Below are 14036 nucleotides of genomic sequence, written 5' to 3' on the forward strand. Positions count from 1 at the left end.
AAAGGCCATTCAGGCCGGGCGCGGTGGCTCACGCCTGTAAACCCAGCACTTTGGGAGGCCAAGGCGGGTGGATCACTTGAGGTTGGGAGTTCGAGACCAGCCTGACCAACATGAAGAAATCTTGTCGTTACTAAAAATACAAAATTAGCCGGGGTGGTGGCACATGCCTGTAATCCCAGCTACTTGGGAGACTGAGGAACCCAGGAGGTGGAGGCTGCAGTGAGATGAGATCGCGCCACTGCACTCCAGCCTGGGTAACAAGAGCGACACGCCGTCTCAAAAATAAATAAATAAATGGCCATTCTACTGCACTGTGGAGCACAGTCTGGAAGGGGGCCAGAGTGGTTAGGGCAAGGAAGGAGGCTGTTATGGGGGATGGCGGGTGAGCTAGAGCCAGGGCAGTGGAAAGGACAGGAAGATACGTCACAGGTAAAATCGGTGGCTGAAGGGAAGGGAAGGGAAGGGTGAGGGAGGGGAGGTGTCGGATCTTGCCCCGCGGTAATACAAGGTGAGCACTGCCCACAGAAGGGGAGTTGTCTCCGCCATGGAATGTGGTGGACCCTGCGGGGCATTCAAAGGACAGTGTCTAATAGGGAGTTGAGGCCATTACAGCTGGAGACAGAGTGGAAGGGGCCCAGCACAGGGACAGCATTGGAAGCTCCAGAGCTAGTAGTTGCCAGCTCCTGGTATCTTGTGGGGTGCACAGCGTGAACTCTGGAGAGCCCCAGTCTTTGGAGGGAGGCAGGGAAAGAGACTAAATGCCAGGAAAGGAGCTAGGAGAAGGCAGCCTTTCAGGCATGGTGCTGTCAACCATGGCACAGATGCGTCAAGAAGTGGGAGGGGGCCGGGCACAGTGGCTCACGCCTGTAATCCCAGCACTTTGGGAGGGTGGGGGGATGCAGATCACGAGGTTAGGAGATCAAGACCATCCACCATCCTGGCCAACATGGTGAAACCCTATCTCTACTAAAAATACAAAAATTAACTGGGCATGGTGGCACACACCTGTAATCCCAGCTACCTGGGAGGCTGAGGCAGGACAATCGCTTGAACCTGGGAGGCGAAGACTGTGGAAAGTCGAGATGGCACCAATGCACTCCAGGCTGACAACAAAGCAAGACTCTGTCTCAAAAAAAAAAAAGAAGTGGGAGGCTGGGCGCAGTGGCTCATGCCTGTAATCCCAGCACTCTGGGAGGCTGAAGTGGGCGGATCACTTGAGGTCAGAAGTTTGAGACCAGCCTTGCCAACATGGTGAAATCCCGTCTCTACTAAAAATACAAAAATCAGCCAGGTGTGGTGGCACACGCCTATCATCCCAGCTACTCAAGAGGCTGACGCAGGAGAATCACTTGAACCTGGGAGGTAGAGGTTTTGCAGTGAGTCAAGATTGCACCACTGCACCCCAGCCTGGGTGAGAAAGGGAGATTGCGACTCAAAAAAAAAAAAAAAAAAAAAAAAAAAAAAAAGGGTGGGAGGAAGGAAGGAAAAGTATCCACTGGATTTAGCAAAGTGAGCTTGTCAGTGGCCTTGAGGCATTTCCACTGGAGAGCTAGAGAGCTGGGGTAAAAGGCAGATGACTGGGGTTGCAGAAGGAGTGGGAGGTGAGGACGTGGTCTAATGGTGAGCACCGCTCTTTAAAGAAGAGAGTTTGGGATTCTTTTATAGTGTTTAAAGGCTAAAGGGCAGGAAGGAGAGGAGGTGAAGGTATAGGAAGGAAGGCTCCTGGGAACTATGGCCTGGTCAAGGGACAAGAGGTACCCCCTCTGCGGCCAGAGGAAGGAGTGCAGTCACGTCTGTAAGAGCAGTGGAAAAAAACCATGCGAGAGCCAGTCTCAAGGGTGAGGGCACCGGCGTGGAGCGCAGAGCTGGAATGAGGGCCTGTGGTTTTCAGGGGGACCCTGGGCTCAGTGGGATGTTCCAAGGATGCCCAGCAAAATTTTGGCAAAATTTTCGGTAAAATGTTCCAAGGATGCCCAGCAAAATTTTGGCAAAAAATTTAGCAAAAATTTTGCTGGGCTACAGGATGCCCAGCAAAATTTTTTTAGCATAAGTATTTCCCATGCAACGTCCGGGATATACTTACACTAAAAAAAAAAAAATTTGTTCGTTACTTGTCTGAACTCAGGTCCTATAATTTTCAGCAAATTCTAGCCCAGCGTGGCGCAGTAGTGGGTCAGGGAGGGCACGGGAACGGCGCGACCCGACAGCCTGGGAAACGGACAGCCGTGTCAGAAGGGCAGGTGCCAATGGGAAGGACGCCGGAGAGAAAGCCGCAGCCTCCTTCCACCTCGCGCCGGGCCCGCGGCCGCGCAAGGAACCTCTCCGGGTTCCTCCCTGCCCCAGAACTTTGGTCTCGTCCCATCCACCCCCGCCCGCGCCATGGTCTCGCCCTAGGGAGTCATCGATAACTCTACGCTCGACCTCGATCGACTCGCTCCCGCTCCCCTCGCCGTCCTGGACACGGCGGAGTGCGGAGTCGCTCGTAAGGTACGGAGGCCGCGAGCCAGGGGCCGGGAACCGGCTGCTGGGTGGCTGGGAGAGTACGGTCAGGGGAAGCCGGCCAGCAGGACGGAGAAAGGGCGTTCGGCGGACGACAGGGGAGCTCGGGGGTCCAGCCAGACTGCGCCCCTTCCCATCACGGCCCGCCGCAGGCCTGCTACGCATGCGCAGCCGCAGGGTTCGGCTTTCCCCGGCCCATCCGCCGCTTTGCGCACGCGCAGCCCGCCCCTGCGGCAGAGTGGCGCCCGCGCGTGACTGCCCCCTGCCGGCTGCGGGGGGGACGGCGCCCCCGCCGGGTGCGTGGTTCGGGGATGGAGCACGCGCCCTGGAGCCTCGGAGCCGCCCGGAGCCGGGTGTCACGCGTGTGACGCGTGTCCCTGAACCTACCTCCGCTTGTTGTCCCAACTCTAAATTGGGAATGATAAGCGCCATTCGGCAGCGCCCCGTGGGTCTGTAATGTATTTAGCACAGAGTGTGTCCTCTAAGTACTTTACATCCTTCTCTGCAGATGTCCTGACCTTTGACCCCTGCCGTTCAGCTCTAGGGCCCGTGCAGGCCACACCATGAACACGTCCCCAGGCACGGTGGGCAGTGACCCGGTCATCCTGGCAACTGCAGGCTACGACCACACCGTGCGCTTCTGGCAGGCCCACAGCGGCATCTGCACCCGGACTGTGCAGCACCAGGACTCCGTATCCTCCACCTGGGGCGGGCAGGGCGGCGCTGGAGGGATGCCTCATGTGGGGACCACAGCCTGGGTGAAGGCCAGATGGTGGAGGCCTGGGGGCCCCTGTCCTCAGGGCTGCCTTCCCATCATCCTCCTTAACAGTCCCAGCAGGTGAATGCCTTGGAGATCACACCAGACCGCAGTATGATTGCTGCTGCAGGTATCTGTGACCCTTGATCTCTAACCCCTGACCTCTGGTGGGTCGACCTGAGCACAACCAAGCTTCATTTCAGCCTGTGTCCCTAGGTTACCAGCACATCCGCATGTATGATCTCAACTCCAATAACCCCAACCCCATCATCAGCTATGACGGCGTCAACAAGAACATCGCATCTGTGGGCTTCCATGAAGACGGCCGCTGGATGTACACAGGCGGCGAGGACTGCACAGCCAGGATCTGGGACCTCAGGTGCGGTGGGGAGGGGCCTGCTGCCTGGGGCTGGGGTGGGCTGCTCTGGGAGACCATTTTAGGTTGGGTTCTCTCCAAGCAGAGGCTGAAATAGGGAGCTTCCTGCGGGCGACTCAGTGAGAGAAGTGAGGACAGGAGGAGAGTGAATTGCATCAAAGCGCGAGTCCTTCCTTGAGCCCGGAGCCAGCGCGTTATTCCCCTTCCACCAGCCACTGGCTTAGGCTCCCTGCTGGAGTGGAGGGCCCTGCGTCCCGAGTATTTCCCAAGAGGCAGGTCCTTCAGCAGAGGGAGGGGAGGAGTGGCCAGGCCAAGGCCATCTGGGTAGCGCACCAACAAGCCCAGATGGACAGCATGTGCCCTGGCCCGGTCCACAGGTCCCGGAACCTGCAGTGCCAGCGGATCTTCCAGGTGAACGCACCCATTAACTGCGTGTGCCTGCACCCCAACCAGGTGAGGGGTGCTCATGGGGCCAGGCACCCTGGGACTTTGGAGGGCTGGGCTTGGGTCCTGCCTCACCACCCCTGCACCCCAGGCAGAGCTCATCGTGGGTGACCAGAGCGGAGCTATCCACATCTGGGACTTGAAAACAGACCACAACGAGCAGCTGATCCCCGAGCCCGAGGTCTCCATCACGTCTGCCCACATTGACCCCGACGCCAGCTACATGGCAGCTGTCAATAGCGCTGTGAGTCCTGGAGGCAGGTGCTGGGTGGGGCCAGCTTGGCACTCAGCCCTCAGCCTCTGCAGGTGGGCTTATTCCTGGATGTCCCTTAGTGGCCCTCTCCTGCTTCCCCTATTTTGGGCACTAATACCCACCCTGCCAGCCAGCAAAGCCAGAAGCCTGAATGTCGCTCCCAATGCCTTGGCCCTGTCTGCCAGCCGGTCACTTCGCTTTCTGGAGTCTCTCCCAAATCGGTCCACTTCCCTGTTTTCTCTCTGTTGCCTCCTGGTCCCAGTCACCCTCATTTCCCATGACAGCTGACACAGTCTCTGAGGCTTCCTTTCCTCCTCCCTGAGCTCCCCTGGCCCCTGACCCGGATGCTTCTAGTGGATGCTTCTAGTGGTGCCTGGTCAGTCCCAGCCAGGTGGCATCATTCCCCTGGGGAGACCCAGGGCTACTGGCCTTGCCCATAGGCTGCCATGGTGTGGCCCCTGTTCTTCTCTCCAACCTCATTTTTTTCCGTTAACTCCATTTAATCCCAGCGCATCACTTGTTCCTCTTGCCCCCGGATTTCCCTTCTCTTGGCCTTTGTCATGTTGTCCCTCTAGCTGGTGCCCTCTCCCGTGTACTTCCATTGGCCATCGGCATCCTCCAGGAAAGGGAATTTGAGTCTTTGGCCAGGCGTGGCCTCCTGTTCTTGGCTTGCCATGTGTGGCCCTTTGTTGGGGCAAGGCTTCCCAGGTGCCTCCTGCAGGCAGACCAGAGGGGCCTGTCCGCCCCTGACCCGGTCCCCATGCACAGTTGAACCCCAGTGTTGGCCCCCAGGGCATCCTTCCCTGTGTCTCAGACCTGAGGCCTTAGGTCCCCCGTGACGGTCCTCCTGACCTCTAGGGAAACTGCTATGTCTGGAATCTGACGGGGGGCATTGGTGACGAGGTAACCCAGCTCATCCCCAAGACCAAGATCCCCGCCCACACGCGCTACGCCCTGCAGTGCCGCTTCAGCCCCGACTCCACGTGCGTGCAGGGCCTGCTGGCCCGGGAGGGGACCTGCCTGGGCTGGGGGCTGGACACAGGAGGGGCTGCTGGGTGGAGTGGCTGCTGCTGGACACGCCCCCACGCCCATCCCCCAGGCTCCTCGCCACCTGCTCGGCTGATCAGACATGCAAGATCTGGAGGACGTCCAACTTCTCCCTGATGACGGAGCTGAGCATCAAGAGCGGCAACCCCGGGGAGTCCTCCCGTGGTTGGATGTGGGGCTGCGCTTTCTCGGGGGACTCCCAGTACATCGTCACTGGTGAGCCCCGCTCCGGCCTCCCCATCCCTGGCCTCCCAGCACTGGCCTCCAGAGCCAGCCCACTTTGGCTGCGGCTCCCCCTCTGCTAGGACCACCTGCCTGGCCTGCAACTCTGCTCTGAGCCCTGCCCAATCTCCCCCTCCAGCTTCCTCAGACAACCTGGCCCGACTCTGGTGTGTGGAGACTGGAGAGATTAAGAGAGAGTATGGCGGCCACCAGAAGGCTGTCGTCTGCCTGGCGTTCAACGACAGTGTGCTGGGCTAGCCTGTGACCCCTCGGGACTGCCTGGTGCAGGTGGTGGCAGCTGGAGGGTCCCATGCAGCACTCAGGTCAGAACAGGCCCTACTGCCAGGCTACGCCAGCTGGACCTGATGGCCCCCTGTGGCACCTTGACCTGCTGGGCCAGGCTGCCCTGGGACTCTCAGCCCCCAGTGCTCATCCAGATGTGATAGAGCGCGACCCAAGCCAGGCTGCACACTCCTGGACTGGGCTAGCCTGTACTGCCTGGGGAAGTCAGCCAAGGGCCCAAAGCTGCTGAGGGGTCTGAGGCTGGTGCCCACCCCCAAGCTAGTGTGTTTCCTGTCCCCTCCCTGCCGCGTTTCAGGGCCTCAGTCCACAGAGAACACCACCATGGCCAGGTGGAAGGGTTTATTAGTCCCTCCCGGCAGCTGTCCTCCCTGGTGCGGGTGACCTGGCCAGCCCGCTGGATTGGGGACAGGGACCGGGCTGGGCCAGGTCGGGGCTCAGTCTGGGAGGTAATAAAAGCAGACTGACACACAGATGTTGCTTGGGAAGCAGATGTCGATGCACAGATAAATCAGCCGCTGTCTCCGGGGCCCTGTGGCAAGGGCGCCGTGAATCCCCAAGGGCTCCGCCGCCCAGCTCATCAAACCATCCTGAGGGCCTGGCCTCCCCCTACAGCAGCCCTGACTCACCCTCTGCTCGTCGGGCCCAGTAGATGGGGGTCCTTGTGCACAGGCGCTGCACCAAATCCCCCACCTGGGCGGGGTCCACCTCGTGGCTCCCCTGCACTGCCAGCAGCTCCTGGGTGTTTTGGGTGTCTTGGGCAGGGCCCCGAGCCTCTTGGACCTGTTGAGAAGGCTCTGGTGGGCTTTGGGACAGGGCTGCTCCCTACTCCTGGCTGGGTGGGGCCGGGTACCCCCCAACCCCCAGTGATGTCCCCACCCTCTGCTCTTGTCAGCAGCCTGGGCTCAGGGTGGAGACAGCTTCCTGTTCCCTGAAACCAGAGCTCCAGCCTATCCTATGCCCGGCTGCACACAGGACTCTTTGTCTAGCCCCTGGTGGGGGGCTGTGCCCAGCAGGACGGCTCACCTTGGAGGTATCCATCAGCAGCCGCAGGGTCTCCCGATCACTGTCCTCCATCAGGCGGAGGAAGCAGACCTGGTGCTCCTCAGGGCGGTAACAGATGCAGCCCTGGGGAGGCAGGGAGGTGAGGCAGGGCCACCCCGACCAACACCTGCGAGGGTGACCCCTCCCTGACCACTCACGCTCTGCCCGTCGAACAGCACCACCCAGCTGTGGTTGCTCTGAGGTGGGGTCACCGTGATGGTCGCCGCGTTCTGGGCCACGTCCACCAGGATGGTTTGGTTGGGCCGGGGCATGTGGGGGCTTGGGAGGGTCATTCGCAGCGTCTGCAGCCTTGGCTGGCAGTGGGAGTTGGAGTTGAGCTGGGCAGCTGGACAACCCCAGCACAGCCCCCAGCTCTGGGCTGCAGGACTCCTGACATCCCTGAGTGGGCCCTTCCACCTCTTGGCCGTCTGCTCCTAGGCGGTCACTGCCTGCTCTGCACCCTGGCGCTGCTGGAGGCTGGGATGTGCCAGCTTCGCGTCCCCCTTTTCACTGTCCACATCCCTGGTGCTGAGGAGGGGCTCACCTTGGGAGGGCCCTGAGCGAAGCCAAGAAGCCCTCCAGCCACAGCCCCCGCAGTGGCCAGCGCCAGGAGCAGCAGCAGCAGCAGGGATAGGCCCGTGGCTCTCCAGCCCCCACAGGTGGGCTTGGTCTTCACCTGGGGGCGCATTAGGGTCAGAAGGGTCATGGGGTTTAGAGATCAGGGAGCAAGTGGGCTGGGGAAGGGAGGGGCTGGGTGGCCCGGGGCACCCCCTGGGTCCTTGCTGCAGGAGTGATGGGAGGCACTCACCCCTGTAGGCCCAGGTTTGGGGCGCTCAGCGCGGCAGTTTGCTGGCTTCATCCTGCAGCCCCTGCTCACAATGTGCCGATTGTCTGCGCCCCTTGTCTGCAGCCTTGGCTGGGGAAACTCAGAACGCCTTCCCTCCTGACCCCGCGCCTCTCCCTCAAGCTCCGGATCTGATATCCAGGTCAGAGCCAGGACAGTCCCCTCCTCCCACCTGGGGGATGCCTGTCACCAGGCCTGGCTCCAGACACCTGGCCTGTGCAGACTGGAGATCAGGGTCTGGGAGACAGGGCTGGGCCGAGTGGAAATCCAGTCCAGCTGACCGACTGGAGGACAGTCCAGGCCCGGCCAGGGTGACTCACTAAGTGTGGTTGGGGTGGATTTCGTTTTCCTAAAGTGGCCTGAGTCTCTCAGGTTACCCTTGACTCCCAGAGCTGGGCACACCCAGAGCAGGGCGTGACACACCACAAGCTGTCAATAAATGCCTGCTCAGTGAATGACAGGTGTGGGACTATGCACCCCCAGCCACTTCCCAGCCCCTGCACACCCAAGTCCAGGGGGTTCCTGAAGGCTGGACCACAGACAGGCAGCCTGCTGTGTCTGTGCCCCCGGAATAGTCAGGCCAGCCTCAGGGTCCCGCCCAGCACTTTTTTTTTTTTTTTTTTTTGAGATGGGAGTCTTGCTGTGTCCCCCAGGCTGGAGTGGAGTGGCGTGATCTCGGCTCACTGCAACCTCTGCCTCCCGGGTTCACACAATTCTCATGTCTCAGCCTCCTGAGTAGCTGGGATTACAGATATATGCCACCATTTCCCGCTAATTTTTGTATTTTTAGTAGAGATGGGTTTTCACCATTTTGGCCAGGCTGGTCTTGAACTCCTGACCGCAAGTGATCCGCCTGCCTCAGCCTCCCAAAGTGTTGGGATTACAGGTGTGAGCCACCGCGCCCAGCCCAGCATTACTTCTGAGCTCTGCTCCCTGCCCTGGGCTCTCTGACATGGCAGCCCACCAGCTTCACTCTGAGGCCTTTTCCTTCCCTGGTTTCCCTTTGTGCCTGGCTTTCCCTCATTCTCCAGAACATCTTCCTCTGACCCAGGCCAGGAGTGGGCAGTTGCCATTCCAGCTCCAGAGTTGGAACCCCAGCTACCCATCTACTTTGAATTCTCCCACCCGCGGCGAGACGGCATCGCCTGGGCCAATGCAAGGCGAGAGCAAGGACACCTGAGCCAGTGTGGGTTTGAGAGTTTAATCTGTGCTCTGGCGCAGACAGTGCCGCAGCCCCTCATGGGCTAGAGACAGGGTGCAGAGGGACTCCTAGCCCCCACCTGGCAAGAGAGGCATCGCCGAGGCTGCACCTGCCATGCACTCCTGGATATGCCATGCGCTCCTGGTGTGACTGCACCCTGCCAGGCCAGACCTGGCTTGAGCCAACCTAGCCAAGCCAGCGTCAGTGGCACCAGCCTCATGGGCACAGCCGCCCTCATGCTGCTCCGCAGCACCCTCTAAACCTGACATCCCAGGCCTGGGAGGTGCTGAAGGCTCAGGATGCCCCTTATTGCTCTGAAGTCTTTGTGACCAAGTGGAGTGTTGTGACTATGGGGGGAAGAGAGAAGCTGCCGGGCAAGGCGCTGGTAGGGAGCCAGCCAGAAGGTGAGTGTCCTGGGATGGCCTTGCTGAGTCTGCTGTCAGGCCTGTGAAAGGTCAGCAGAGCCAAGAAGCAGGCAGGAGAGACCAGAGCCCCGCCCAGAACCTTGGTGAGCTGGTGGCCCTGCCAAGTCCTCCTCCTGGCCACTGAAGAGGGAATCCAGGGCAAGGCAGGTGACCTCCTGGGCCACCAGCCTCTAACCCCGACCCCAACCTAGGGAATGGGAGGACTGGAAGAGACTGGATGCTTTGTAAAGGACTTGCTGTTCTCGGGGACACAACTCTCCTCCCCTCCCCTCCCAGAGCCCTGGATGACTGACAGGCATTCCTTGGCCAACACATGCGTCAGCCGAGCTGCCGGCTGCAGGGTACAGAGGCTCCTTCAGTGGGATTTTCCCTACAACACAGAGCACAGCTATTAACACACTTAAGATTAAAATCCATTGCCTGACACAGTTGTTCAAAGTTAAAAACTGTTTGGTAGCAGCACTGCTCTGAGCTCCCTGCACTGCAGCCCTGAGTTCAGCGAAGGCGTCCACGCCATCGCGGCTGCTCAGTCCAAATCACACTTGAGACAGCAAGAGGTTATGCTGGGCCGCATTTACAGAACTGGGCAGCAGCCCTGGGTATCTGAAATGGAACAGACTCTCAGTTGTGACATCAGAGTGGTTTTCAAGGAAGTAGGGGAGGCGGGAGGGTGGTGAGGGCAGCGCTTTGCACCCAGTGCCAGGGAGACGCCACCTGGGAGCAGCTTCCTCCTCCGCCCTCTCCCTGCCGGGAGGCAGAGACACAGAAGGCTCCGCCGGACTTCCAGTCACACTGATGGGACCCTGGTCCATGCAAGCCTCTCCCAATAGTCAGAATAATCAGTCCCTCCGCCCCCTGAGGGGCTGGATCCCTGAATGAGTTTTTCCATAAAATACAGGACACACACCTCTAGACCCGCCTCAGTCCAATCGGCAGGTCCCAGTTACCTGAATCCCGGACAGGTGCTGAGCCTGGCCCCCGCCAACCCCACAATGCCTTCCAAGCCTAAAAGTGCATCTTCGATTACAAGCATCTGTAAACAAAATCGTCCCCCAAACGTGTACTTACAAGGTTAACAATGAATGCCTTTGCTTAACTCCAATTACACTCCTTGAAGCCACTTAGCCGAGCAGATGCCTAAGCCCCACCTATTAATTTGGGTAACTGGTTTTCAATTTTTTTTTTCTTTTATTCTGGAGATTAAAGACACCCAATCTTTAACCTTGAAGGGCAGGCAAAAGGTCGGCTATGCTGTCAACATAGAAGTCAGGGACCATTTTCTTCTTAGACACGCAGTCACTTTCCTGATTATTCTTCACATCTCCTAGAGTGGAGACTCCGGTGAGGGTCAGGATGGTCTTCAGGCCACAGGTGACGCCTAGGAGGATGTCTGTGTCCAGGCGGTCTCCCACCATGACGGTGCGCTCGGGGTTGATGCCGTATTCCTGGGACACGCAGTCGAAGATGAAGCGGCTGGGCTTCCCGATGATGTCGGCCTGGCGCTGGGCGGCCATCTCCACGGCTCGGACCAGACAGCCGGTACCTGCGGGGCACAGGGGACCGGGTCAAAGGGCGGGAAGGGGGCCCGCCGCCCNCTGTCTTTCCCACTGGATTGGAAGCTCAAGGTGTGGTGTGAGCAGCGCTGAGCCTTCTCCTTTCCATCAGCATCAGGCTCCACAGGGGAGAATCCTAGGATGGCGTTTGAGGGTGTGGAGGGGGATGCAGATGGGCCCAGAACTGGAGATCTAAAGCCACCTTGGTCATGGGCGGAGGCTCGCACAGGGGGATGACAGCACTGAAGGCTTGCAGAACACTTTCACAGTCCCCAATTTTCAGCTTTCCAAAGTCTCGTTTGTTTTTGTTTTGAGACAGAGTCTTGCTCTGTCACCCAGTCTGGAGGGCAGGGGCGCAATCTCGGCTCACTGCAACCTCTACCTCCTGGGTTCAAGCAATTCTCCTGCCACAGCCTCTCGAGTAGCTGGGACTCCAGGTGCATGCCACCACGCCCAACTAATTTGTGTATTTTTAGTAGAGATGGGATTTCACCATGTTGGCCAGGCTGGTCTCGAACTCCCGACCTCAAGTGATCTGCCCGCCTCGGCCACACAAAGTGCTGGGATTACAGGCGTGACCACCATATCCCAAACTCTCTCTTCCATATCAGTTTGCAAAAGCTGCAGAGCATTTTCCTCCACGGATGCCTGAGCCCCTGCTACTGGGCTCAGGAAGTGGGAGGTGGGGGCAGCTTGGGGTGCTAAGGGTGCTGACGCTGGCTTCATGCACCGCGGGTGCTGAGAGGGGGCAGGTAGAGGTCAAAGGGTTGGGAGATGGGCACCTGTCACATTTGCCACCATGTACAGTGTAACCAGATGCTGAAATGCAGGCTCTGGGGACAGCATCTGTGGGATCAGAAAGAGCCAGTGACAATTCCAGCACCCACTTCCAATGAGCATGCTGATGTCACAGGCATGGTATTCAGCAGGTGTGACAAGAAAGAGCTGGAAGCTGGGGCAGGCAGAGGCTCACCTGTCTGGGTCTCTTCCGGGTGCCAGTCTCCCTTGGTGGTTTTGTAGACGCTGTCTTCACCGATTCACAGAGACTCCCCCCCGTGAGGTAAGGATAATTTGCTGATATTACAAAGCAGGAAGGCAAAGCCCAGAGAGGTTTGGTGACTTTCCCAAGGGCACCCAGCTTCTAACCAGCAGAGCAAAGCATTGAAGCCAGGACTATCTAATACCCAAGCCTCCTGCCCTTGGCCAGACCTGGCTGCGTGCAAGGAAACCCACTGCCTCCAAATCTTTTGCCCAGGGAGGAAAACTGACCTTTAAAAAACTTACAGAATTTTTTTTTTTTGGTGGGGCACGATAGTTCACGCCTGTAATCCCAGCACTTTGGGAGGCCAAGGCGGGCAGATCACTTGAAGCCAGGAGTTTGAGACCAGCCTGGCCAACATAACAAAACCCTGTCTCTACCAAAAATATAAAAAATTAGCCAGGTGTGGTGGCACATGCCTGTAATCCCAGGTACTCGGGAGGCTGAGGCAGGAGAATGCTTGAACCTGGGAGGTGGAGGTTGCAATGAGCCGAGATTGCACCACTGCACTCCAGCCTGGGTGACACAGCAAGACTTCATGTCAAAAAAAGAAAAAAGAGAATAATTGTTTTAAAATCTCTGGTGTGTAGCATTGTCAATTTCCATGGTGTAAATACTCATGCCAGGGCCAATTTTGTGCTGCCAATGTGGCATTGCCGAGGATGGAAAGCAATGTATATAATTGGTCACTGCAACTGCTACAAGCCAGGTGCAGGCTCCTCCCACTCTGCCACTTCCCAGCTGTACCTCTCATGAAGCCTGGCCAGGGAAGCCAGGGATGTGAAGTTGGTGACAACAAACCCAGCCCCAAAGGGTCCCTGTGCAGTGCCAGCTCTGTGACGGAGATGCTCATAAATGGTATCGTAGGAGTCCAGAATCTGTTGCCAGTCAGACCTGACCCAAATCCAGCTCTCCACAAACCAGTGTGCAAGACCCTTGGGCCTGTCCCTTATCCACTCTGTGGCTCAGTTTCCTGATTTATTAAATGGAGATTACGATCCATGAGTGCTATACACACATCAGAATTTCAGGTTTTTCTGTTTGGTTTTTAAATTTTATTTATTTTTGTATTTTTTGAGATCGGTTCTCTTGTCACCCAGGCTGGAGCGCAGCGGCACGATCTCGGCTCACTGGAAACTCTGCCTCCCATGTTCAAGAGATTCTCTTGCCTCACCTTCCCAAGTAGCTGGGATTACAGGCGCACACCACTATGCCTGGTTAATTTTTGTATTTTTTTTTAACTTATTTATTTATTTATTGAGACGGAGTCTCGCTCTGTCGCCCAGGCTGGAGTGCAGTGGCGCGATGTCGGCTCACTGCCAGCTCCGCCTCCCGGGTTCACACCATTCTCCTGCCTCAGCCTCCCGAGTAGCTAGGACTACAGGCGCATGCCGCCACGCCTGGCTAGTTTTTTGTGTTTTTAGTAGAGACGGGGTTTCACCATGTTAGCCAGGATGGTCTTGATCTCCTGACCTCGTGAACCGCCCGCCTCAGCCTCCCAAAGTGCTGGGATTACAGGCGTGAGCCACCGCGCCCGGCCGGAAGTTTTACATTTTTACATGTATATATAAATTTTGCGACAGGGTCTTACTCTGTCTCCCAGGCCAGAGTGGAGTGGCTGGATCACAGCTCACTGTAGCCTTGACCTCCCAGGCTCATGTGATGCTCCTACCTAAGCATCCAAAGTAGCTGGGACCAGAGGTGTGTGCCACTACACCTATTTTTTTTTTTTTTGAGACGGATTTTTGCTCTTGTTTCCCAAACTGGAGTGCAATGGCATGATCTCGGCTCACTGCAACCTCTGCCTCCTGGGTTCAAGCAATTCCCCTGTCTCAGTCTCCCGAGCACCTGGGATTACAGGCACGCACCACCATGCCAGGCTAATTTTTTGTATTTTTAGTAGAAATGGAGTTTCACCATGTTGACCAGGCTGGTCTCAAACTCCTGACCTCAGGTGAACCACCCGCCTCGGCCTCCCAGAGTCCTGGGATTACTGGTGTGAGCCACCACGTCCAACCTAATTTTTTTTTTT

At 57.8% G+C, this 14036-nt stretch overlaps 3 protein-coding genes across 5 annotated transcripts; 1 reads left to right on the plus strand and 2 right to left on the minus strand.

Annotated features, from left to right (window-relative positions):
• The first annotated feature begins 2170 nt into the window (after positions 1-2170).
• Positions 2171-6391, plus strand: MLST8 (MTOR associated protein MLST8). 2 transcript variants are annotated; one of them, XM_017858490.1, is made up of 9 exons: positions 2171-2487; positions 3008-3191; positions 3335-3386; positions 3473-3635; positions 4010-4085; positions 4168-4320; positions 5188-5312; positions 5429-5592; positions 5738-6391. In XM_017858490.1, exons 2-9 carry the CDS (start codon positions 3063-3065, stop codon positions 5854-5856), a joined length of 981 nt encoding a protein of 326 aa, XP_017713979.1. In that variant the 5' UTR covers positions 2171-2487; positions 3008-3062; the 3' UTR covers positions 5857-6391. The 2 variants fall into 2 exon arrangements, with proteins under 2 accessions (XP_017713979.1, XP_017713980.1); XM_017858491.1 differs by having other exon boundaries at positions 3038-3191.
• Positions 6226-8030, minus strand: BRICD5 (BRICHOS domain containing 5). Of its 2 annotated transcripts, XM_017858492.1 has the most exons (6): positions 7751-8030; positions 7487-7618; positions 7101-7256; positions 6925-7026; positions 6528-6681; positions 6226-6430 (listed from the first exon to the last, which is right to left on the minus strand). In XM_017858492.1, the coding sequence occupies exons 1-6, from the start codon at positions 7799-7801 to the stop codon at positions 6336-6338; spliced, it is 690 nt and encodes a 229-aa protein (XP_017713981.1). In that variant the 5' UTR covers positions 7802-8030; the 3' UTR covers positions 6226-6335. The 2 variants fall into 2 exon arrangements, with proteins under 2 accessions (XP_017713981.1, XP_017713982.1); XM_017858493.1 differs by lacking the exon at positions 7487-7618 and having other exon boundaries at positions 7751-7801.
• A 943-nt stretch (positions 8031-8973) lies between these two features.
• On the minus strand, positions 8974-11000 carry PGP (phosphoglycolate phosphatase). Its single transcript, XM_017858494.1, has one exon. It carries the CDS (start codon positions 10924-10926, stop codon positions 10630-10632), a length of 297 nt encoding a protein of 98 aa, XP_017713983.1. The 5' UTR covers positions 10927-11000; the 3' UTR covers positions 8974-10629.
• Between the last annotated feature and the right edge of the window lie 3036 nt (positions 11001-14036).

Source organism: Rhinopithecus bieti, unplaced genomic scaffold, assembly GCF_001698545.2.
Source record: "Rhinopithecus bieti isolate Rb0 unplaced genomic scaffold, ASM169854v2 scaffold_47707, whole genome shotgun sequence".
In the NCBI taxonomy this organism is placed as follows: Eukaryota; Metazoa; Chordata; class Mammalia; order Primates; family Cercopithecidae; genus Rhinopithecus; species Rhinopithecus bieti.

Excerpts from the sequence above, each read along its gene's own strand:
- MLST8 (XM_017858490.1), top strand. The coding sequence starts at position 3,063 with ATGAACACGTCCCCAGGCACGGTGGGCAGTGACCCGGTCATCCTGGCA. Across the intron at positions 3,192-3,334 it reads CTGTGCAGCACCAGGACTCC|CAGGTGAATGCCTTGGAGAT; the intron begins GTATCCTCCACC and ends TAACAGTCCCAG. Across the intron at positions 3,636-4,009 it reads GCCAGGATCTGGGACCTCAG|GTCCCGGAACCTGCAGTGCC; the intron begins GTGCGGTGGGGA and ends CCCGGTCCACAG.
- BRICD5 (XM_017858492.1), bottom strand. The coding sequence starts at position 7,801 with ATGAAGCCAGCAAACTGCCGCGCTGAGCGCCCCAAACCTGGGCCTACA. Across the intron at positions 6,682-6,924 it reads TGCTGATGGATACCTCCAAG|GTCCAAGAGGCTCGGGGCCC; the intron begins GTGAGCCGTCCT and ends CCTTCTCAACAG. Across the intron at positions 6,431-6,527 it reads CTGGGCCCGACGAGCAGAGG|GGCCCCGGAGACAGCGGCTG; the intron begins GTGAGTCAGGGC and ends CCCTTGCCACAG.
- PGP (XM_017858494.1), bottom strand. The coding sequence starts at position 10,926 with ATGGCCGCCCAGCGCCAGGCCGACATCATCGGGAAGCCCAGCCGCTTC.